Source organism: Hemitrygon akajei, chromosome 10, assembly GCF_048418815.1.
Source record: "Hemitrygon akajei chromosome 10, sHemAka1.3, whole genome shotgun sequence".
Lineage (NCBI taxonomy): Eukaryota > Metazoa > Chordata > Chondrichthyes > Myliobatiformes > Dasyatidae > Hemitrygon > Hemitrygon akajei.
The window spans coordinates 16535542-16558903 of NC_133133.1; the positions used below are offsets into that span (position 1 = coordinate 16535542).

General features: G+C 41.7%; 1 protein-coding gene across 1 annotated transcript in view; it reads right to left on the bottom strand.

The window, feature by feature from the left end:
• LOC140734175 (circadian locomoter output cycles protein kaput-like) overlaps window positions 1-23362 on the bottom strand; it is a 139908-nt gene that overhangs the window by 71334 nt on the left and 45212 nt on the right. Inside the window, exons 4-8 of the mRNA XM_073057816.1 lie at window positions 21237-21328; window positions 18075-18164; window positions 14405-14525; window positions 4360-4473; window positions 2287-2405 (exon numbers count right to left, since the gene is read on the bottom strand). Of these exons, the coding sequence (XP_072913917.1) occupies window positions 2287-2405; window positions 4360-4473; window positions 14405-14525; window positions 18075-18164; window positions 21237-21328 (536 nt within the window). The remainder of the gene's footprint in view (window positions 1-2286; window positions 2406-4359; window positions 4474-14404; window positions 14526-18074; window positions 18165-21236; window positions 21329-23362) is intronic.

Below are 23362 nucleotides of genomic sequence, written 5' to 3' on the forward strand. Positions count from 1 at the left end.
TGAAGGTGGGCATGCAGGTACAGCAGGCGGTGAAAAAGGCAAATGGTATGTTGGCATTCATAGCAAAAGGATTTGAGTTCAGGAGCAGGGAGGTTCTACTGCAGTTGTACAAGGCCTTGGTGAGACCGCACCTAGAATAATGTGTGCAGTTTTGGTCCCCTAATCTGAGGAAAGACATTCTTGCCATAGAGGGAGTACAGAGAAGGTTCACCAGATTGATTCCTGGGATGGCAGGACTTTCATATGAAGAAAGACTTGATTGACTAGGCTTATACTCACTGGAATTTAGAAGATTGAGGGGGGATCTTATTGAAACGTATAAAATTCTAAAGGGATTGGACAGGCTAGATGCAGGAAGATTGTTTCCGATGTTGGGGAAGTCCAGAACGAGGGGTCACAGTTTAAGGATAAAGGGGAAGCCTTTTAGGACCGAGATGAGGAAAAACTTTTTCACACAGAGAGTGGTGGATCTGTGGAATTCTCTGCCACAGAAAACAGTTGAGGCTGGTTCATTGACTATATTTAAGAGGAAGTTAGATATGGCCCTTGTGGCTAAAGGGATCAGTGGGTATGGAGAGAAAGCAGGTACAGGGTTCTGAGTTGGATGATCAGCCATGATCATACTGAATGGCGGTGCAGGCTCGAAGGGCCGAATGGCCTACTCCTGCACCTATTTTCTATGTTTCTATGTTTCTGATATCATGCTACCATAGCAACGTAGTATGTGAGATCAAGAGTCCATCTCATTATACTAGCGGATCAGTGAAAAGCCTTACAACAATAGGATAGAATTTGTCCTTGAGCCTGGTGGTAGGTGCTTTCAGAATTTTGTATCTTCCGCTGGATGGAAGTGTAGAGAAGAGAGAATGTCAGGGGTGTGAGGGGTGTTAGATATATTGTTGGCATGGTGGGTAAGTAACTGGACTAGTATCCCAAGGCCTGTCTCAGGGGGTACAAATCCTTGTACATGCCTCTAGCTGCAATTTTTCCAATGAAATTACAGTATTTCTGTTTTTGTATTTATTAAAATCTATTCAATATACATAATTGATTTACTTGTTTATTTTATTTATTATTATTTTTCCTCTGCTAGATTATGTATTGCATTGAAATGCTCCTGCTAAGTTAACTAATTTCATGTCACATGCTGGTATAATAAATCTGATTCTGAAATCCTGGTCATCTTCCCCATTTTCACCCCTTCAAAGATCTTGTATAAAGCTCTATTTCCCATGGGCCAGTCACCCTAAGATATTTCTGTTCCTTACATATAGGAATTTATAGTCTATTTTATGTATTGCACTGCGCTGCTGCCACAAAACAACTAATCTTTTGGCATGCCAGTGATGATAAATCTGATTCTGATTCATATTTATTTTCAAATTAATCACTAGCATTGGACATAATGGAAAACCATTATGCTTTCCATCTCTGACCACTTCTCTCTTGGCCCCTTCCACAGGCTCAACATCAATATTTGTTTGATGGACGCTTCACAAAAGGACGAGTAAATGCACAATAATGAAGCTTTTTAAAGTGCTGGTTCTTCATTAATTGGAAAATTATTGCCATTTCTATAAGCCACACTTGGAAAAGATGTGAAGCTTTATTGAAGGTGCAGAATAAATTTCCTGAAATTATTCCGTGGATAATTTGCGTGGGTAGGCTTTGGGCACTTCCTTGTTCTTGGAGTGCAGAAGTTTGCAAGGGGATATGGGGAAAGGTATTTAAAAGTATGAAGGGTAGACACAGAACAGACGTAGAGAAAATATTCTCATCAGCAGAGGGAAAAAATAGGTTGCATAGTCGAATGGTAGTGCTTGGCAAAGAATGATGTGAGGAAAATAACTTGCACAGCAAGTGCTTAGAATCTGAAATGAAATGGAAGTAAATTGAGTTACAGGATTGAGCTGGTTTAATGTCTAGAAAGAAAGATTTTGTCAATGGAGATCACTTTGTGGAGATCTGTTTTCACTTTGATACAATTTTTTCTGTTGATCAGTGTAAAAAAAACAGCCGAATTAAATCCACCGTGATTCAATGTTGTACAAAAATAAAACATGAAAACTTCCAGTGGGGGGGGGGGGGAGGAGGGGTGGAGACCGTGAATACTTTTTATATGGAAAGTAATTAGTCCGTCTGGAGTGTAGTGGGAATATAATGTGTAGCACTTTAAAGTAATATCAGTGAGAGAGGTTACATTAAGAATCCATTGGGGCTTTTGTTTGATTCAAAATCCAGAGATCTGAAGAATATCTAAAAAAGCAGTGCTTGCATTGTCCTTACCTTTAAAAACTGTGGGATAACAAGACGTACTGTAGCCACAAGGCAGACTTGTTCCTTTCCTGCGGATCTAAATGACCTTGAAATGGCTGATTCAAAACTGTTGCAGGATGACGTAGGCACTGCAACGACAATAATGCCTTTTCAAAAGGAGAGTAACTGTTTTGCTTCAAATACTACAGACAGACTAACAGAAGCTGCAAAAGCTAAATATTAAAATTGGACATAACCTTCCAATACAGTGTTTGATAAAACTCCTCTTGCTTGCAACAACGAGTTTATACATCAATACTTTTGGTCGAAGACCCATGAGGTGAACTTTAAACAATTCTTGACCTCCTTTTAATCTTGATTTCTTTGAAATTATTCTGTTGGAGCATTTGGAGATTTCTGGTGAAGTTAACTTTTATTATTCATTTCTAATTGCCTCTGAGTATATTGGCTGGACTGGATAATGAGCTGGATGACAGATGGCTAAGTTCCGTCCCATGATCCCCCCTCATCCATCCAACAATCATGCATCTAACAATCCCTTTGACACCCTATCATCAGGCAGGAGGTACCGTAGCATTAGGACAAGGACTGATAGGATAACAGCTTCTTCCCCCGGGCTGAGACTATTGAACTCCCTGTCACCACCCAAGGCTCATCATCTATGAAGCCTCAGTCACATTACACCATTTACTTTCAACCTTGTGTCAGAAATGCACCTTATTATTTGTTAATATTACTTCATGAGTTGTGTATGAGTTATGTTTACTGTGTTGTGCAGCTTGGTCTGGAGGAACATTCTTTTGTTTGGTGGCATTGAATGACAACAAACAAACTTGAAGTTTGTGGACAATACAAAGACAGGTGGAGGGGTAGGTGGTGTTGAGGAAGCAGGAGGTCTGCGGAAATACCTGGACAGATTAGGAGAATGGGCAAAGTGTAGATGCCGCCTGGTCTGTGGAGTTCCTCCAGCATTTTGCGCGTGTTGCTTTGGATTTCCAGCATCTGCAGATTTTCTTGTGTTTGTGAATACAGTGTAGGAAAGTATATCGTCATGTACTTTGGTAGAAGGAGTAAATGCATAGACTGCTCTCTAAATGGGGAGCAAATTCAGAAATTCAAGTTGCAAAGGAACTTGGGAGTCTGAGTGCAAGATTTCCTAAAGGTTAATTTTCAGGCTGAGATGGTGGTAATAAAGGCAAATGCAATGTTAACATTCATTTTGAAAATACTAGAATATAAAAGCAAGGATGTAATGTTGAGGCTTTATAAAGCATTGAACAGAATACATTTGGTGCATTGTGAGGAGTTTTGGGCCCCTTATCTAAGAAAGGAAAGGATCGAGGGGAGGTTCACCAGAATGATTCAGGGAATGAAAGGGTTGACATGTGATGGCTCTGGTCTGTACTCACTGGAATTTATAAGAATGAGGAGGAATCAAATTGAATCCTATCGAATATTGAAAAGCCAAGATAGAGTGGATGTGGAGAGGATATTTCTATTAGTGCGGGAGTCTAGGAACAGAGCGAATAGCCTCAGAACAGAGGAATATCCATTTAGAACAGAGATGAGGAAAACTTTCTTTAGCCAGAGGGTGGTGAATATGTAGAATTCATTGCCACTGATGGTTGTGCAGGCCAGGTCACTGGGTATATTTAAGCCGAGGTTCATAGTTTCTTGATTAATAAAAGCATCAAGGATTACGGGGAGAAGGCAGGAGAATGGGGTTCAGAAGGATAATAAAGAAGTCATGATGGAATGGCAGAGCAGACTCAATGGGCCAAATGGCCTAATTCTGCTCCTATGGTAAAAATGACAGTTTTCCTTCCCTGAAGTACGTCAGTTAACTTGATTGACTTTTACAACAGCTGGGTAGTTTAGTGGTCATTTTTACTGAGGCTTGTTCTGTGATTCCAGCTTACTTATTTACTTGAATTTAAATCCCTCTGTTGCCCTGGTGGGACTCAAACTTGTATCCTTGGATCGATGATCCTAATCAGCAGCTGCCTTCAGAAAAGCTTAACTGCTATGTCAGCACAATGTACCCAGGAACAGAATGTACAAAGCATCGTCATGTGAACTCACCCAGATTGTAAAATTTAAAATTCCCCACAAATTTTACATATTCATAGATGGGGGTGTCTTTTGGATCTAAGGACCCTCTTGATAAATGACAGCAGAATTCAATGTGACTTTGATCTGGAAAATAAAGAGGACAACAGCTGTTATCAATGGAGTTGCATCATCAGAACACACTGAGGCATATTTACAACTTAAAACGTGAATCAGTTCCATCTTGTTTTCAAAATATAACAAATCAGTCCATAATAACTAATATAATTCTGAACTTGACACATTCTCTAACTTAATATGGTATGCCTATATTTTAGGTCATTCATTAACTTCTGCCTTGAAGTAAGTGTATAGTTAGGTAATGGGAAAGTTCTGTAGGAATTAATTTTCAGACAGTGTGCTGGACACTTTCTTTGCCTTCTCATTCTGACAAAATCGAATTTGGATGAGACGAATCATTTATTGGTGCCCTTGTCTCATATTGATGGTTGGCAGTAGTCTCGAGACATCTTCCTGCCCAGTGTCTGGATTTGTTACCTCCTGTCCGACCTGCTGAATGTAGATGTGAACAAGGACTTAAGACGGCTTGAGCCCCTTAGGACCCAGGATGGCCAAAGGAGCAATGGGAGGCCTGCGATCAAGAATTCTGAGAACATTAAGCAATCAACCCATCAATGAGTTTTAACATTTGCCCTGCATGTTGGAGTTGAGCGACCAGCAGTAAGTCATCAGTGCATTCTGTGTTCAGCCCAGTGGTTTACTGACATTATCATTAACACAGAAAGACCATGTTAACATGCTGAGGACTACATCAGAGCAGTGTTATTGGAACAAAGAGTTCCGGCATTGATAATCTCTGCTGTAACTATGCATCATTGCATGTGACAACATCTTGCTCCTTCACATAAAGGGAATTGTTGAGATGTAAAAGGAGACCGGACATTACGTGTGCTAACTAAGTATGCTGTCTGTGCGAAAACCTGGAATTAAGTTTCACTGCACACTGTGAACAGGCAGAATTAAATTATAGATTTAATATTCCCCCTGAGAACAACTTCACTTCCAGCACAATGTGTCTACTTCTTGGTTTCAAACATGCATGAAAATAAAGTGTGAAAGTGAAAGAAAGGTGGTTTTTCAAATTCTGAATGTCTATAAGTGCATAAATCTTTTAGACAACTAAAGCAGAAAATACTGCAGCAGTCATGTAAATAATATAGTTACATCAGCAGGTCAGACAGTGATTGGGTGTACTGCCTCACGTACACCCCAAGCCTTTCCATCGTTTACAAGATGTGAGTTTTAATGAGGAGGTACAGGAGTGAGATAGATGGGCTGGTTGAGAGGGGTCATAACAACAACCTTGCATTCGATGTCAGTAAGACCAAGGAATTGATTGTGGAGTTCAGGAAGGGGAAGTCGGGAGAACACACACCACGTTTCATTCGGAGGGTCAGCAGTGGAAAGGGTGAGCAGTCAGAAGTTCCTGGCTGTCAACATCTCTGAAGATCTATCCCGGGTACAACACATCGATGCAATTACTGCATGTACAAGGCACAACAGTGGCTATGTTTCAATAGGAGCTTGAGGAGATTTTGTATGCCAACAAACAGGATTCTACTGATGTTATGCAAGCAGCATTCTTACTGGTTGGGAGCTCATACCAGGCAAAGATCCATCACCCAGGACACGTTCTCTTCTTATTACTACCATCAGAGAAGTGGTACAGATACGAGAAGATGCACACGCAAATTTTTTTGGAACAGTTTCTTCATGACCTCACTATATTTGCTCTCTTTTTGCATGACTTATTTAATTTATTTTTGTATATATTTCTTATAATAAAATATTGTGTTGTACTGCTGCTGCAAAGCAACAAATTTCAAGACTTAATATAGGTATTAAGCTATATTCTGATTCATAATGCTTCCCACTGACCTGCATCAGCGCAGTACCAGCAACTCTCAAGAAGTTGGCTGACACGCCACCCTGACTGTTCTTTCACGGTTACCAGTGTATAGTCGCTGTGGTGTGTACCAGTTACAAAAAGGACTAAAAGTTATTGAGCATACTTGAACAGGACCTCCCAAGCCCTCTACTACCAGAACAGACTTGTGCCTGGGAACATTATCATCTACAGGTCCTCCGCCAAGTACACTCTACCAACTCAGAACTTATCTTGATTCTTCACCGACACTTGAGTCTAAATCCTGGAATTCCCCATAGAGAACATGAGGAGTGCTTTTGAACAGAGGGGACTAGGAGCACAAGGACATAATTCTCTGGAGGTGCTAAGGGAAGTATTTGGCAGGCTGGCTTTCTGCAATCAGGGGCATGGAATATGGGAGTTGAGACGTTATGTACAAGATGTTGGTGAGGCCAGACTTGGACTATTATGCATAGTTTGGTCTACCCTGTTACGTGATTGATGTAATTAAGGTGGAAAGAGTACAAAGAAGCTTTTTGAGAATATTGCCAGCAGTTGAGTTACAGGGAGAGTTTGGACAGGCTAGGTCTTTCATTCTTGGAGTATAGGAGACTGAGGGTTGACCTTATAGATGTGTATGGGATCACGAGGGGCATGGATAAGGTGAATGTGCACAATCTTTTTTTTTCCCAGGAATAAGGAATCAAAACTCACGGAGAATAGGATTAAGGTGAGAAGGGAAAGGTTTAAAATGGATTTGAGGGGCAATTTCTTCACATAGAAGGTGGTGCATTTATGGAATGAGCTGCCAGGGGAGGTGGTTGAGTCAGGAGAACTAGCACCATTTAAAAAGGCACTTGGACAGGTACGTGGACTGGAAGCGTTTTGAGGGATACGGGTCAACACTCAGCAAATAAGACTCATTTAGATGGGCATTTGGTTGGCAACAAAGAGTTGGGCATATAGTCACATGCTATATGACTCTGGAGACTGTGGAAATTCAAGAAGGTAACTCATCATCACTATCTTGAGAGCAGTTAAGGATGAACAATAAATTTTTAAAAATGTGAAAGAAATAATGAACCCATTTACAGACCTCAGTAGATCAACAGAGACTCTGTGTTTGCATGAGAATTCCACATGAAATTGGCCTACAAGGATAGGTTGAGTGATCTATGGCTTTTCTCTTTGGAGCAAAAGAGGATGAGAGGTGACTTGATAGAGGTGTACAAGATAAGAGACATTATCAACTTCCTTTCCAGGGTGGAAAAGGTCAATACCAGGGGGGCATAATTTTAAGGTGTTTGGAGGAAAGTATAGAGTTTAGGTAGGTGGGACTATTCAGAAGACCAGGTTGGCATGGTCTAGATGAACTGTGTCTATGTTGTAATGCTCTGTAACTCTCTGACTAATGTTTTGTATTAGGGTTACAGAGTCATGGAACATTACAGCAGAGAAACATAACTGCAATATAACTTCCCAACCCCAATACTCAGTGCCCTGACTGATGAAGGCCAACATGCCAAATAACTTCTTTACCACCCTATCTACCTGCAACACTGCTTTCAGTGAACTGTGTACTTGAAATACTTTTTTGTACTTATGTTGGGATGCTGTTTATTGACTACAGATCGGCGTTTAACGCCATCATTCCCAGAGTTCTGATCAACAAGCTCCAAAACCTGGGCCTTTGTACCTTCCTCAGCAACTGGATCCTCAATTTCCTCACCGGAAGACCACAGAATGTGCGGATTGAAAATAACATCTCCACCTCACTGACAGTCAATACTGGTACACCTCAGGGACGTGTGCTCAACTCACTGCTCTACTCTCTCTACACCAATGACCGTGTGGCTGGGCCATTTATAAATTTGCTGTCACCACAACTATTGTTGGCAAAATTTCAGATGGTGACGAGAAGGTGCACAGGAGCAAGATGCATCAGCTAGTTGAGTGGTGTCACAGCAACAACCTTGCATTCAACATCAGTAAGACCAAAGAACTGATTGTGGACTTCAGAAAGGGTAAGATGAGGAAACACACACCGGTTCTTATCGAGGGATCAGAAGTAGAAAGAGAGAACAATTTCAAGTTCCTGGCTGTCAACACCTCTGAAGATCTATCCTGGACCCAACGTAAGAATACAGTTACAAAGAAGGCACAATAGTGGGCATATTTCATAACAAGTTTGAGGAGATTTGGCACATCATCAAAGACAATCGCAGATTTCTACAAATGTACCATGGAAAACATTTGAACTGGCTGCATCACCATCTGGTATGTGGTGGTGGTGGTGGGGGGGGGGGGGGGAGTGGTGGGTCTACTGCACACAATCAAAATAAGCTGCAGAAAGTTGTGAATTCCACGATGTTAGCTCCATCATGGGCACTACCTTCCACAGAATCCAGGACATCTTCAAGGAGAGATGCCTCAAAAAAATGGCTTCTATTATGAAGGACCCCCATCACGCAGTACATGCCCTCTTCTCATTGTTACCATCAGGAAAAAGTTACTGAAGCCTGAAGGCACACAGCTTCTTCTCCTCTGCCATCCGATTTATGAATGGACACTGAATGCACAAACTCTCCCTCACTGTGTGTTTGCACTAATAATTTAACTATTATATATACTGTAATTCGGTTTTTATTATTATGTATTGCAATGTTCTGCTGCTGCAAAAAACAACAAACTTCACAACCTATGCCAGTGATATTAAACCTGATTATGATTCTATTCCTGTGTTAGAGAGCAGGTCAGGGAGAAAGTGGATGGGTCTCTTTGATACTATGAGTTGAATGGTCTGACTGTAAGCCTCTCTGACTACCTAAGGCAATACACAATCTGCTTGCTTTGCAGTTACACTCCCTATTCTGTGGTTTATTTTATTTAATGACTCATTTTTGTAGTTTTGTTTTTCACTCTTGTTGTTCTCTTCTACCTCTAAAACAGTTGCAGATTCTTCATCTGTTTGATTTGCTCTGGTCTGAAACTCTCAACTGTTACACATGTGAAAATAGGGCACAGAAATGTGTGATTCACCCATCAAAACATCACCAAGTTCTCAAACAAAAACACGCACAAACCTATTTAATTAACATCAGCCATAGAGTCAAGTTACAGTGTATGGAAAAAGCCCTCACCTCAATTTGTTACTGACAACCAAGATATCTTCCTGAGTTACTTCCCTTACCTACATTTGACCCACATCTCTCTAAAGTCTAGAGACTCTAGGGCCTAGACCTTTCCTATCTATAAACCTACTTAAGTATCTTTTAAGTGTTATAAATTATTAGAAACTAGAATATAGAACAGGAACAGGCCCTTAGCCCTCAATTAGTAATCAAATAGCCAACAACACTAATTCCCTCTGCCCATACAATATCCAAGTCCTTCCAATTTTCTCACATTCCTGTCCCTACCCATATGTCTCTTAAAAGTCCCTGATGCTCCTGCCGCTATCACCATCTCCGCAGGCACATTTCAGGCATCCACCACTTACTGTGTAAAAGAAAATTGCCCCTCACAGCCCTTTGAACTTACCCCCTCTCACGCTCAGTGCATGCCCTCTGGTGTTAGACATCTCAATCCTGGGAAAAAAAATACTGTCTTCTCCATCTATGCCTCTCATAGAAACATAGAAAACCTACAGCACAATACAGGCCCTTCGGCCCACAAAGCTGTGCCGAACATGTCCTTACCTTAGAAATTACCTAGGGTTACCCATAGCCCTCTGTTTTTCTGAGCTCCATGTCATAATCTTATAAACCTCTTTCAGATCTTCCCACCGCTCCACAGAAAACAAGCCAAACTTGTCCAACCTCTCATTATAGCACATGGCCTCTAATCCAGGCAGTATCCTGGTAAATTTCTTCTGTACCCTCACCAAAGACCCAACATCCTTTCACTAATGGGATGACCAGAATTGTACCTGGCTCTGCCACTTCATGTGGCAACTCATTTCATGCCCATAATCCTCTGTGTGAAAAACTTGCCTCTCAGTCATCTCGCACATCAAACTCCTTCACTCCATGGAAAGCAGTCTCAGTCTACCCTCAGGACTCAAGCTCTCCAGTTCCTGCAACGTCTTGTACTCTCCAGATTAATCACGTCCTCTCCATAGTTCAGCAATCAGAACTGCACACAATATTGCAGGTGCAGTCTCACCAACTTCTTATATAATTGTAACATGATGTCCCAACTCCTGTACTCAATGCCCAGTTGATGAAGACCTTTTTTTAAACACTTTATCTTTTTGTATCACTACTTTCAGGGAGCAACGTACTCTTAAGTCTCTTCTACATTCTCCAGGGCCCTGCTGCTCACTGTATAACTTCTTCCCCCATCCTTTCTGGTTCTGATTTAGTGTCTCGGCCTGAAAAGTTGGCTCTATATTCCTCCCCATAGACGCTGCCTGATCTGCTGTGTTCCTCCAGCATGTTGTGTGTATTACTCTGGATTTCCAGCATCTGCAATATTTCTTGTGTTTACAGTATGTGTAAGTTCTGCCCTCAATTTAACTTCCCAGTGTTCCTCATTTCACTTTTATCTGAGCTAAAATTCACCTGCAATTTCTCTGAATACTTCCCAATTTGATTTAGATCCTGTTGTAACTTCAGACTTAACATCTATAAACATAAAAAAATTATTTGGAGAGGATTAAGAGTTGACATTTTTGGGCCGAGACCTTTTATCAGCACTGCTGAAAAAGTCCTGATGAAGGGTCTCAGCCTGAAACTGTTTATTCATCCCCATAGATGCTGCCTGACCTGCTCAGTTCCTCCAGCATTCCCTATGTGTCTCTCTGGACTTCCAGCATCTGCAGAATCCATTATGCTTACAATTTCCTTGTTGCAGTCCTACTTTTTAAAACTCTTGGAATAAATTTACAGCTAATTTCCACATACTTTCCACTCAGTTTGTTTTTGGCTTTGTGCGTGGGAACTTGTGTCTCATGAACTTTTTGAAAAGGTGACCAAGAGTATTGACAAGGCCAGAGAGGTAGGCATTGCCTACATGGACTTCAACATGATACATTGATCAAGGAAGTAGGATCATATGAGATGCAGGGTGAACTGGGTAGTTGGATACAAAATTGACCTGGAGGAAGAACTAAGACTGGTTGAAGAGGGTGGTGTTTCTCTTTCCCTAGACTGCAGGCCTGTGACTCGTGATGCCCCATATAGAACGAGCTGCCAGAGAACGTGGTTGACCCAGGTACAATTACAATGTGTAAAAGACAGGTGGCATATTAGAAAATATGCAATGTATCAATTGTGAAGCAGACCAGATAGGCTGATTGGTCTAATTATACTCTTAAGTGTTACGGTCTTATAGACACCAAAGTTGGTGCTGTGTTGGTCTTCGATACAAACAATGCATTTTACTGTATATTTCAATGTGGCTGTGACGAATAAACCCAATTTTGTTCTTTAATCTCTTTTATCAATGCACTCTCCTCTCAGGAATTAGCTCGGTGAATCTCATTTGTACTGCCTCCAATGTTAGTATATCTTTAGGTAAATTTCAACAAAATTAACACCTCATCAACATCCAATACAATTCAGCAAACTCTTCCTGCTCTTAAACTTCAGTCCCTTGGTAATGAAGTCCAAGATGATGCTCGCCTTCTTAACTAAATGTTGGACCTACCTGTTAACCTTTTGTAACTCTTGCACAGGGACACCTATATCCTTCTGTTTCACTCACTTACAGATCAGAACCACAGGGCAACATCTGTATAAAGCAGGATTTATTAGATTCAAGTCAGGTCCCATTGTGATCTGACAGGCTATCTTGTCAGTTTTCTGTACTTAATTCCTTCTTGCCCTCAGGAACACACCACTGCCACCTCTATGTGAACTGGTCAGGTCAGAAGTGGGCAATCAGAGGACCAGTAAAAAATTTGAAAGTTACGGAACAAAATCAATCTCCCATTACTGAGTTCTCATGAAAGGCCATTGGCCTTTCAAACTCAGAGTTGTAAATTCCATTTCCACCATGAGCATTAACCCCCTCAGCATCATGGACATCTTCAAAAGGTGATGCGTCAAAAAAGGTGGCACCCGGCATGAAGGAGCCCCATCACATAGGATGTGCTTGCTTCTTATTTCTACATCAGAGAGGAGGTACAGGAGCCTGTACACTCAACGTTTTAGTTTCTACCCCTTTGTTATCAGATTTCTGAATGGTCAATGAACCAACCCATGAAAGCTACCTCACTATTTTTACTCTTTTACACTTTCTTTTAATTTAATCTTTAAAAAATATTATTGTAATTTATAGTACTTTTTAAATATATTGCACCATACTGCTGCCACAAAACAATAAATTTTTGTGATGTACGTATCTTAGCGATATTAGACCTGATTCTGGCCTGTTCCTCTCTCCCACTGCTCCCACTGGCATCACCTGAACAGCCGATCATTTCCAGTATTTTTCAGCTTTACTACACTTTTACAGTAAGCACCAGTAGATCAGTCCAGTGCACATCACCTGCACCTCATCTGGTTCACTCTTGTATCTCCAGGTTAGGAGGTGCCTCCAGTTTTGAGGGCTATCACAGGACCCAGGCTGACACCCCAGTGCAACTCCAGTGGAGTGTTGTCCCTCAGAGCTGTGACTGTAAACTGAGAAACGTCTCCTCTAGGAGATGCTTTCTTCTCATTGTTGGCGAATTCTCCCAAAGCGGCTGGCTACTCGTCTCTCAGTAAATATCATTAAAACAGTCGATCAAATGACTACTTATAAGAGCAGAAGACATGAGGCCATTCACCCGATCAAGTTTGCTCTGTCATTCCATCATGGCTAATTTATTATCCCTCTCAGCCCCATTCTCCTGCCTTCTTCCCTTAACTTTTTACAGCCCGACTAATCAAGAACCTATCAACCTCCTCTTTAAATATATCCAATAACCTAGCTCCATAGCCATCTGTGGCAAAGTATTCCACAGATTCACCAACCTCTGGCTGAAGGAATTACTTCTCATCTCTGTTCTAAAGGGACATCCTGCTGCATCCTCTAGTCCTGGACATCCTCACTATGGGAACATCCTCTCCTCGTACATTAAACCTTTTGTTCCCAGGCTTATTCTCATGAACCTCCTATGGATTCTCACCAATACCAGCACATCCTTTCTTAGATAAGGGGCCCAAAGCTGCTCACAATATGGGATCTCACTGAGAATATCAGGTGCAGCTGTAGATCAAGTGTCTCCTCAGGTATACGACGTCAAAGACAAAAGTCAAGCTTATTGTCACATATACAAGTACATGCATGCACACACGACCATTCTATAAGTGCTATCTGATCCTGGTCTCAGTCTGGTTTCTTGTCTTTTCATCATGTCCAGCTGGAGACTGAGGTTGAAGATGATCTGTCCTTGCGTTGTAAAGTAACAAACAGTCTGCTGGAGGAACTTAGAAGGTTGAACAGCTGTGGGAACATCTGCACTTTACTCTGTAAAATATATTTATATATTTCATTAAAATTGCCTTCATTCTTTTAAATTCAGTGAATCATACCTTTGTCAATTCCACCTATCTTCTTCTGACCTCATCCCCACCCTCCTTCCTCCTTCACCTGCCTATCACTCCCCTCACCTGGATCCACCTATCACTTGCCAACTCTTGCTTCACCTCTTTCCATACTACCTACCTCTCCTTTCTTTCTAGTCCAAATAAAGGGTCTCAATCCAAAATGTCAATGGTCTATTTCCATCCATAAATATTGCCTGCCCTGCCGAGTTCCTCAAGTGCTTTGTGTATTGAACCAGATACTTGCCACTTTTTCTCCAACAGAGATATCCTGCCCTATGAGGTACTGTATTCCTTCCTCCAGCCCTGTACTCCAGAGATCGATCACTCCCATGCATGTCTACCTGGACCCTAAGCTCTGGAATGTCCTCTCCACCTCTTTTTCATGTCTTAAGATGCTCCTTGAAGCACTTCTTTGACCAAGTACATTGTCATCTGTCCTGGAAACTTCTTCTCTTCAACAGAGCCAAACTTGTTTTGATAAGCCTTTGTGAACACCTTGGGATGTTTTGCTATTTTAAAGAAATGCTGTAAATGCAAGTTTATGTTGTTAAGTTTATCTGCTGAAATAAGAAATCAGATACAAGATGGTACATACTGCTGGAGTAGTCGTGAGAGACCTGGTCAGTCACCAGCATCTGGTTTGATAGCAGCTTGAATACTTCTGCATGCTCCTGTTCTGGGAGGAAGTTCAGTATATTTTGGTCCACTAGATCTGACTGGTACAAAAGAAAATGTTAGTTTTTAATGGAAAACCTTCTCTGTTTCTTCATATAGAACCATTCAATTCCTTGTCCTAGGCTGACTTGAAAATAGCCATAATAGTCATCATTCTAGTACATCATAACCTCTCTGGATTTCAGGTGGCACTGTAGCGTAATATTTTACGGTGCCAGTGACCTGGGTTCAATTCTCTCCACTGTCTGCAAGGAGCTTGTATGTTCTCCCTGTGACCACGTGGGTTTCCTCCAGGTGTTACACATGTGATGTGTTCTAGGTTTACAGTGTCATTCCTCGTGCTCGGAGTTGGGTTCTAATTTTACAACCATGCAGCTTGGTTATAAAACTCAATTATATTTATGGCCAGTTTGGAATCCGAGCTGGAGGACGTATTGATATCTGACCTAAACCCCATCATGTATAATCAACAACACCAGGCTTGAGGTAGAGATCATTGCACCATGTAAAGTCCTGACTACAGAAAGGTTTGAATAGGTCAGATGAGTCAATTGCTAAAATTATCACAGCAATGATTAATTATCTCAGAAAGAGAAGGCTGGTTGGCATGTGGTTAAGAATGGAACCGAAAATTAGATGTATTAGACGGAGGTGAACCAGTCAATTGTGCAGTGACACAAGAAATTCTGTAGATGCTGGAAATCTTTAGCAGCACAGACAAAAGGCAGGAAGGACTCAACAGGTCAGGCAGCATCTATGGAGGGAATAAGTAGTCGATGTTTTGTGTTGCTCCTGGAGGAACCTGCTAGCTTGTACTCCTCCCCACCCCTACCTTCTTATTCTGGCTTCTGCTCCGCCCGAGACGTCAACTGCTTATTCCCCTCCGTAGATGCAATCTGACCTGCTGAGTTCCTCCTGCACTTTGTGTGGGTTGCTCAATTGTGCAATGCTTTGCAGCCAGAGAGGACTTCTAGTGCAGGCAAGTGACAGCCTAATTTCCAATTCAAGAGCTGAGCGCAACAATCAAATTAACAGTCAGTTTCCAACCCATCAGAGAAAGCTAGCAGAAAACGTTAGTTTACTGAATGAGGCCAAAGCAGAGTCAGAAACAAGTAACCTTCCTGTGGGTTAGAAGGGAGAAAAGCACTACCCATAGCACCAGAATCCCAGTTCTACCCTTGTTCCTCACTTTCTGCACTTCGCTATATTTCACTAATGGAGAGTGCACTTCTGATCTGAATCAGTGAGAGGAACCCTAGATTGAAAGCTTAGGAAAATACTCAGCGGCACGGCATGAAAGAGATTATCTATTTGGTTGTGCTATCATCTTTCCCTAATTAGGCTTGGACAAGAAGTGGCAGATGGTGTTCAAGCTGGAAGAGTATGATACGATTCCTTTTGGAAGGTCAAACTTGAAGGCAGAGTACAGGGTTACTGGCAGGATTCTTAGAAGTGTGGAGGAGCAGAGGGATCTTGGGGTCAACATGTACAAACAAGCTGGCTGAACTCAGCAGGTCGGGCAGCATCCGTTGAAACGAGCAGTCAATGTTTCAGGCTGAGACCCTTCATCAGGACAAATGTGTTTTGATGAGGGTTTTATAGATCTGCAACATTAGTTCATCATTCCTGAGCTCAATTCCCCGACTAACGAAGGCCAACACATTATACACTTCTTAGCCGTCCTATCAACAACTTGCACAGCACCTTTGAGGTATCAATGGACATGGACCCCAAGATCCTATACACATCCTTTCTACGGAGGGGAATAAGCAGTTGACGTCTTGGGCAGAGCAGAAGCCAGAATAAGAAGGTAGGGGTCCTGACGAAGGGTCTCAGCCCGAAACGTTGACTGCTCATTTCAATGGATGCTGCCCGACCTGCTGAGTTCATCCAGCTTGTTTGTACATGTTGATTTGACCACAGCATCTGCAGTGTACTTTGTGTTTAGGACCTTGGCATCCATGTCCATTGACACCTCAAAGGTGCTGTGCAAGTTGTTGATAGGACGGCTAAGAAGCGTATAATGTGTTGGCTTTCATTAGTCGGGGAATTGAGCTCAGGAACTATGAAGTAATGTTGCAGATCTATAAAACCCTCATTAAAACACATTTGTTTTATTGTGTTCCGTTTTGGTCCCCTCATTATGGAAAGATTTGGAAGATTTTGGACTTGTGCAGAGGAGATTCACCAGAATACTGCATGGATTAGAGAGCATACCTTATGAGGAGTTTGAGCGTGCTCAGGCTTCTTTCTTTGGATTGAAGGAGGATGAAAGGAGAACTGCTAGAGGTTTATAAGACCATAAGACTATAAGACATTGGAGCAGAATTAGGCCATTTGATCCATTTGGTCTCCTCCACCATTTGATCATAGCTGATCTATTTCTCTCTCAACCCCATTCTCTTGCTTTCTCCCTGTAACCTTTCACGTCCTTACTTATCAAGAACCTATCAAACTCTGCCTTAAACATACTCAATGACCTGGCCTCCATAGATGCCTGTGGCAACAAATTCCATAGATTCACCACCCTCTGACTAAAGAAACTTCTCATCTCCATTCTAAATGGATGTCCCTCTATTCTGAGTTTGTGTCCTCTGGTCTTAGACTCCCCCACTATAGGAAACATCCTCCCCACGTCCACAATATAGAGGCCTTTCAACATTCAATTCGTTTCAATGAGATCCCTCCCCTCAATTCCAGCGAATAAAGGCTCAGAGCCATCAAGTGCTCCTTATACAATAAACCTTTCAATCTCAGAATCATTTTTGTGAACCTCTTTGATAAGATGACAAGAGACATAGACAGAGTGGACAGCAGAGATATTTCTCCAAGGCAGAAACACAAGAGGTAAGAACTTTAAGGTGATTGAAGGAAAGTGTAAGGTAATTTGAGGAAAGGATGCCTGAGGTACACAGTGCTGGGTGTGTGTAACACACTGTTGGGGGTGGAGGTAGCGGCGGATGCATCAGGGAAATTTAGATAGAGATACAGATGAAAGAAAAATGGAAGGCTATGTGAGGGGGAAGGGTGAGCTTGATCTTAGAGTAGGCTAAAAGGTTGGCACAAGATCGTGAGTGAAATGGACTGCACTATGTTCTACAAACTGCAAGATCTTTTAGAGTTTCTGCTCCCATTTTATAAGTGACTGAAAGCTGAAATTTCTAAGTGATTTACTGACTTTGTTTAAGCCAAAATTAAGTGTGGAGAGACAGCCAGAAAATACACTGTCTTCCTTCAAAACTAATATCTACTGAGGCATGATTTGCAAAGAAGAATTCAAGGAAGAAATGTTCAAAGGCACAATTGAGCAATTACAGTTCAGAGTTGAGATTCATACAAGTAGACTGCTTTGATTTTTGTGTTGAAAATTCTCACTGGATATAACCTCCTTCTTGCCTGCAGCCATTTAGTGGTGCTTACCTATGTGCACAGAATAACACAGTTTAACACACATTTAGATTACAAACCCACAGGCAGAAATCAATCTGCTTTTCAATTTGTCTTGCGTGATTCTGTAGTTCCTTACTTGTCCAATTCATGTAAGATCGTAGACCAAAGTATCATCAAAAAAAATATTGCATCATTCTTACCGGTAAATGTCCAAGCAGGGAAGAAACACTGTCAGAGGTATAAATAATGTTTCCATCGACACTAAGTGCTATGAGAAATCCATCTAAAGCCTAAAAGGACATAGAAAGAAATAACCATCGCTGCTCCACTTAAGTGCAATACACATTTCTAGTTTAGGTTTTGAACGAAGAGCCCTTGGAAAATAACTCATACGTGACAATACCAAGCTACAGACATCACTTAAGTGTGGATAGATGACAGTCAAAGCAGGCCTGCTGTATTTTTTTATTCTTGAGGTGATGCGACGATATTTCTCTTCCAATGCATCACCTACCCACCATCAAGGACATACATGCAGAACAGTGTTGGATAAGGGCCAGTAACATCATGGAGGATCCCATTCACCTTGCTCAAGGATTGTTTGTCCCACTTCATCAGAGAGGAGGCTACGTAGCATCCATGCCAGGACCACCAGACTCAAGCACAGTTACTTTTCCCAAGCAGCAAGGCTGATCAGCATCTTCACCCACTGACCGATCCTTCCACACACCCAACCACCACTACCAATAACTGTCAGAGTCACCTTATGTACAGACACTCTTGTGCCTAGTGCTACTTTAGGGACCTATAATCAATCTATGTATGTAAGTTATCTTATGTATGTATGCATTTATTTATCTAATTATTGACATTCAGCATGGAATAAGTCCTTCGAGCTGCGTTGGCTAGCAATCCCCCAATTTAATCCTAAACTAATCATGGGACAATTCACAAAGACCAATTAACCGGGCAACTAGTATGTCTATAGACTGTGGGAGAAAACTGCAGTACCCAGAGGAAAGCCACGCAATCACGGGAAGAACGTACAAACTCCTTACAGGCAGTGGTGGGAATTGAATGGAGGCCCCTGTACTGTAAAGCCTTGTGCTAACCACTATGCTACGGTGCTGCTTTATATTTAGTGTGTTTTTTTATTATTACTGTGTTCTTTATCTTATTGTGCTTTTTTGAGCTGCGTCGGATCCGGAATAACAATTATATTGTCCTCCTTTACACTTACGTGCTGGAAATGACATTAAACAATCTTGAACTGTCTGCAAACTGTGTGACCAGCACATTGCCAATTTCAGACCTTCTCACATCCCAACTTCAGGTTTATTGTCATAGGCATCAACTCACAGGGTATAAATGCCATGACAATTAGCTTTATACAGTAGCAGCACAGTACACTACAAACATATATTAACATAAATTAACATAACTCATGAATAATTTACATGTGCTCAGAAATAAACATCAAAATAAACCTAACGACACCAGTGTAGAGAAAGAGAAAAAAGAAATACAGTCCAAGATTCGGTTTGGAAAAACCTATTCCTTTTATGAAGTTTGGTGAATTTAAGCATAGGTTAGTAGAGCCAATGTTCTTAAAGGTCAAAGACAATGATGAGGTACTGCTGCAGTTCAGTTAAACAGATGCTGCTAATATTACAAACTGCAAAGTTTTATAACGCTAAAGCTTCAGTGGTTATATGGTCTGTCTGCCTTTATAGGTTAGGGCATAGAATATTACAACTGGGATGTTAGGATGCAGTTTTATAAAACACTGGCCAGACTACACTTGTGCACCGGTCATCAAATTGCAGGAAGGGTATGACTGTACTAGAGAGAGTGCAGAGGAGATTCACCAGGATGTTGCCTGGATTGGAAGAACTTATTTATGGGGGAGACTGGAGAGGACTATATTCCCTGGAACATAGGAGAATGAGGGGAAAGTTACCAGAGCCATATAAAATTGAGTATAGATAGGGTAAATGCAAGCAGGCTTTTTCCACTGAGGTTGTGTTTGGCAGCTTTGGGTCTGTACTGACTGGAACTTAGAAGAATGCAGGGGCAGGGGTTGGGCAGGATCTCATTGAAACCTACTGAATGTTGAAAGGACTAGATAGGGTGGATGTGGAGAGGATGTTTCCTATGGTGAGGGTATCCAGAACTAAAGGCACAGTCTCAAAATTGAGGGGTGACCTTTTAGAACAGAGATAAGGAGGATTTTTTTTAGCCAGAGAATCTGTGGAATGCTCTGCCACAGACTGCGGTGGAGGCCAGGTCCACAGGTATATTTAAGGTGGAAGATGACCATTTTCTGATCAGCCAGGGCATCAAAGGATATGGCGAGAGGGCAGGTGTATGGGGTTGTGTGGGATCTGGATTGGCCTTAATGGAATGGCGGAGCAGACCTGATTGGCTGAATGGCCTAATTCTGCTCCAATGTCTTATAGTCACATGGTGAGACTAGAACTAGGGGTCATGGGTTAAGGGTGAAAGGTGAAATATTTAAGGGCAACATGAGGGGAACTTCTTCATTCAGAGGGTGGTGTGAGTGTGGAACGAGCTTCCAGCAGAAGTGCTGAATGTAGATTCAATTGCAACATTTAAGAGAAGTTTGGATGGGTACATGGATGGGAGGGGTATGGAGGGCTATGGTCCCAGTACAGGTCGATGGACTAGGCAGATTAATAGTTTGTATGGACTAGATGGGCTGAATGGCTTGTTGCTATGCTCTATGACTAGGTGGGGCTTGCTTTTCATGGACAGAAAGAGGCTGATGGGAGACCTACTGAAAGAATATATTATAAGAGGCAGACAAACCAAATATTTTTATTCCCAAGGTAGGACTATCAAAAGCAAGAGGCACATGTTTAAGATGAGAGACAAAGGGATCTAAGGGACAAGTTCACAGAGTGTGGTTGCTGTCTGGAATATGCTGCCAGAGGTGAAATCAGAGACAATCATTATTTGTAAGAGGCATTTATAGAGACTCTTAAATAAGCAAGGCACAGAAGGATAGTTATAATGCAGGTAAATAGCATATGCATAGATGAACAAAAATTGGCATGGAAATGTTGGGCTGAATGGCCTGTTACTGTTCTGTATGCCTTTAAGACTTGGCTTCTTAAATGGATACGGACTCTGTGGTGAAGGTGCTCCCTCAGTACTGTTAGAACTATTTACTTACTGGCTCAAAAATGCATGATCATCTTATAGGTCCATTGAAGTGAAGAAAGACTCTTTAGATTATCATAGATTTTTGAGTTTTGAGGCATTTCTCAGACCCAGTCATCAGTACATTTTCCAAGTGCAAGCAGTATTTGAGCTTGGTGATGAAGAATACTGAAACACACCTCCAACATCAACTGTGTGAACTCTTCGTTGCTAAGGAAAGAAGGCTTCCAGTCCTGTCTGATCTCACAAGCATCTGTCTGAGCGGAAAGTTCTGAAAGGGAAAATAGGTTTGAATAACATTCCATGAACTGGGAAACGCAGCTCCAAGAAGACATCTGAGTTATATTTTATAGTTTTGAAAGTAGCCTGGTGTTAATACAAAATTAGTTTGACCTTTAGATCAGTGTAAAGAAGTCCAACCACATATTCTTATGTATAATCTGTATTGGTGGTTTACACCTCCTCCTGGTGTCTCTCCTCCTTCCCTATCTCCCATGGTCCTTCTCTCCTTTGAGATTCCTTCTTCTCCAGCCCTTTACCTTTTCCACCTATCACCTCCCAACCTCTTACTTCATCACCCTTCCAGCTTGTCCTCCTACTCCTCCCCCCCCCCTTCTTATTCTGGCTTCTTCCCCCTTCCTTTCCAGTCCTGATGAAGGGTCTCAGCCTGGAACATCAACTGTTTATTCATTTCCATAGATGCTTCCTGAGCTGCTGACTTCGTCCGGTGGTTTACAAATGAGTAAATTTAGCTTTTAAGTATTGTACAGATGGTTGATTGAAAAATCTTGGGAATAAGGGGATGGACACATGGAATGAAAACTACTTTATCGGTGATGGATAAAAATAAATACAGATTTATGATACAAAACAGATTGCCTATAGTTTTAAGATTAGCTTGATTTGTCACATGTAAATTGAAACATACATACAGTGAAATGCGTCATTCACGTCAACAACCAACACAGTCCAAAGATTGTGCAGGGGGCAGCCTGTAAGTATCGTTGTGCTTCCAGCACCAACATAGCATGCTCACAACTTATGAACCCTAACTTGCACATCTTTGGAATGTGGGAGGAAACTGGAGCATCAGGAGAAAAATCATAGATGGAAACATAGAAAACCTACAGCACAATACAGGCCCTTCAGTTCACAATGCTGTGCTGAACATGTACTTACTTTAGAAATTACCAAGGGTTACCCATAGCCCTCTATTTTTCTGAGCTCCACGTCCTGAGAGTGGCAAATGTGCAACCTTTTGCCCATGAGGTTGTGCCAACCGTTTAGCCTACTCTAACATCAATCTAACCCTTCCCTCTTGCATTATCCTCCTCTTTTTTTTTAATCATCCATGTGCCTACCTAAGTGTTTCTTAAATGCCCCTAATGCATCTGCCTCTACCACCACCCCTGGCAAGATGTTCAGCACATTCACCACTCTCTGTGTAAAATACTTACCTCTGAATGTGGTGTGGAGTTTGGGAACCAGAGCACCAGAACGGATAGTGGAGTGGTTGTGGAGAAACATGTTGTTAAACCTACATACAGGGTCAGGAAGCAAGTTGGGACTAATGTTCTGAGCTGTGTAAATTTCAATGGCAGGACTATTGTAGGAAAGCTTCCTGTATAAGTAGTAAAGGCCAGTTCAGTTGTGTCATTTAAGGTAAAATTGGATAGGTATATGGACAGGAAAGCAGTGGAGGGTTATGGGCTGAGTGCGGGTAGGTGGGACTAGGTGAGATTAAGAGTTCGGCATGGACTAGGAGGGCCGGAATGGCCTGTTTCCGTGCTGTGATTGTTATATGGTTATATGGAAAGGCGGTTGAGTTTAGGCAATGGATTAGCATGTGGAATTACGACATTGTAGCCATTAGTGAGACTTGTTTGCAGGAGGGGCAGGACTGGCAGCTCAATATTCTGGGGCTCTTTTAGTCATGATAGAGGTGATAGATGTGGGAGGGATGGCATTGCTAGTCAGAGAAAATGTCACGGCAGTGTTCAATCAGAACAGATTGCAAAGATCATCTAGTGAGGCTTTATGGGTAGAACTGAGGAATAAGAAAGGGATATTATCGACCAGTGAACAATCCATGGGATTTAGAGGAGCAAATTTGTAGAGAAATTGCAGACTGTTGCAAAAAAGAAAGTTGTGATAGTAGATGATTTTAAACTTTTCACATATTGACTGGGACTTCTGTATTATAAAAGAGCTGGATAGGGTAGAGTTTGTCAAATGTGTTGAGGAAAGTTTCCTTAATCAGTACATAGAAGTCCCAACTAGAGAGAATGTGATACTATGATTCCAA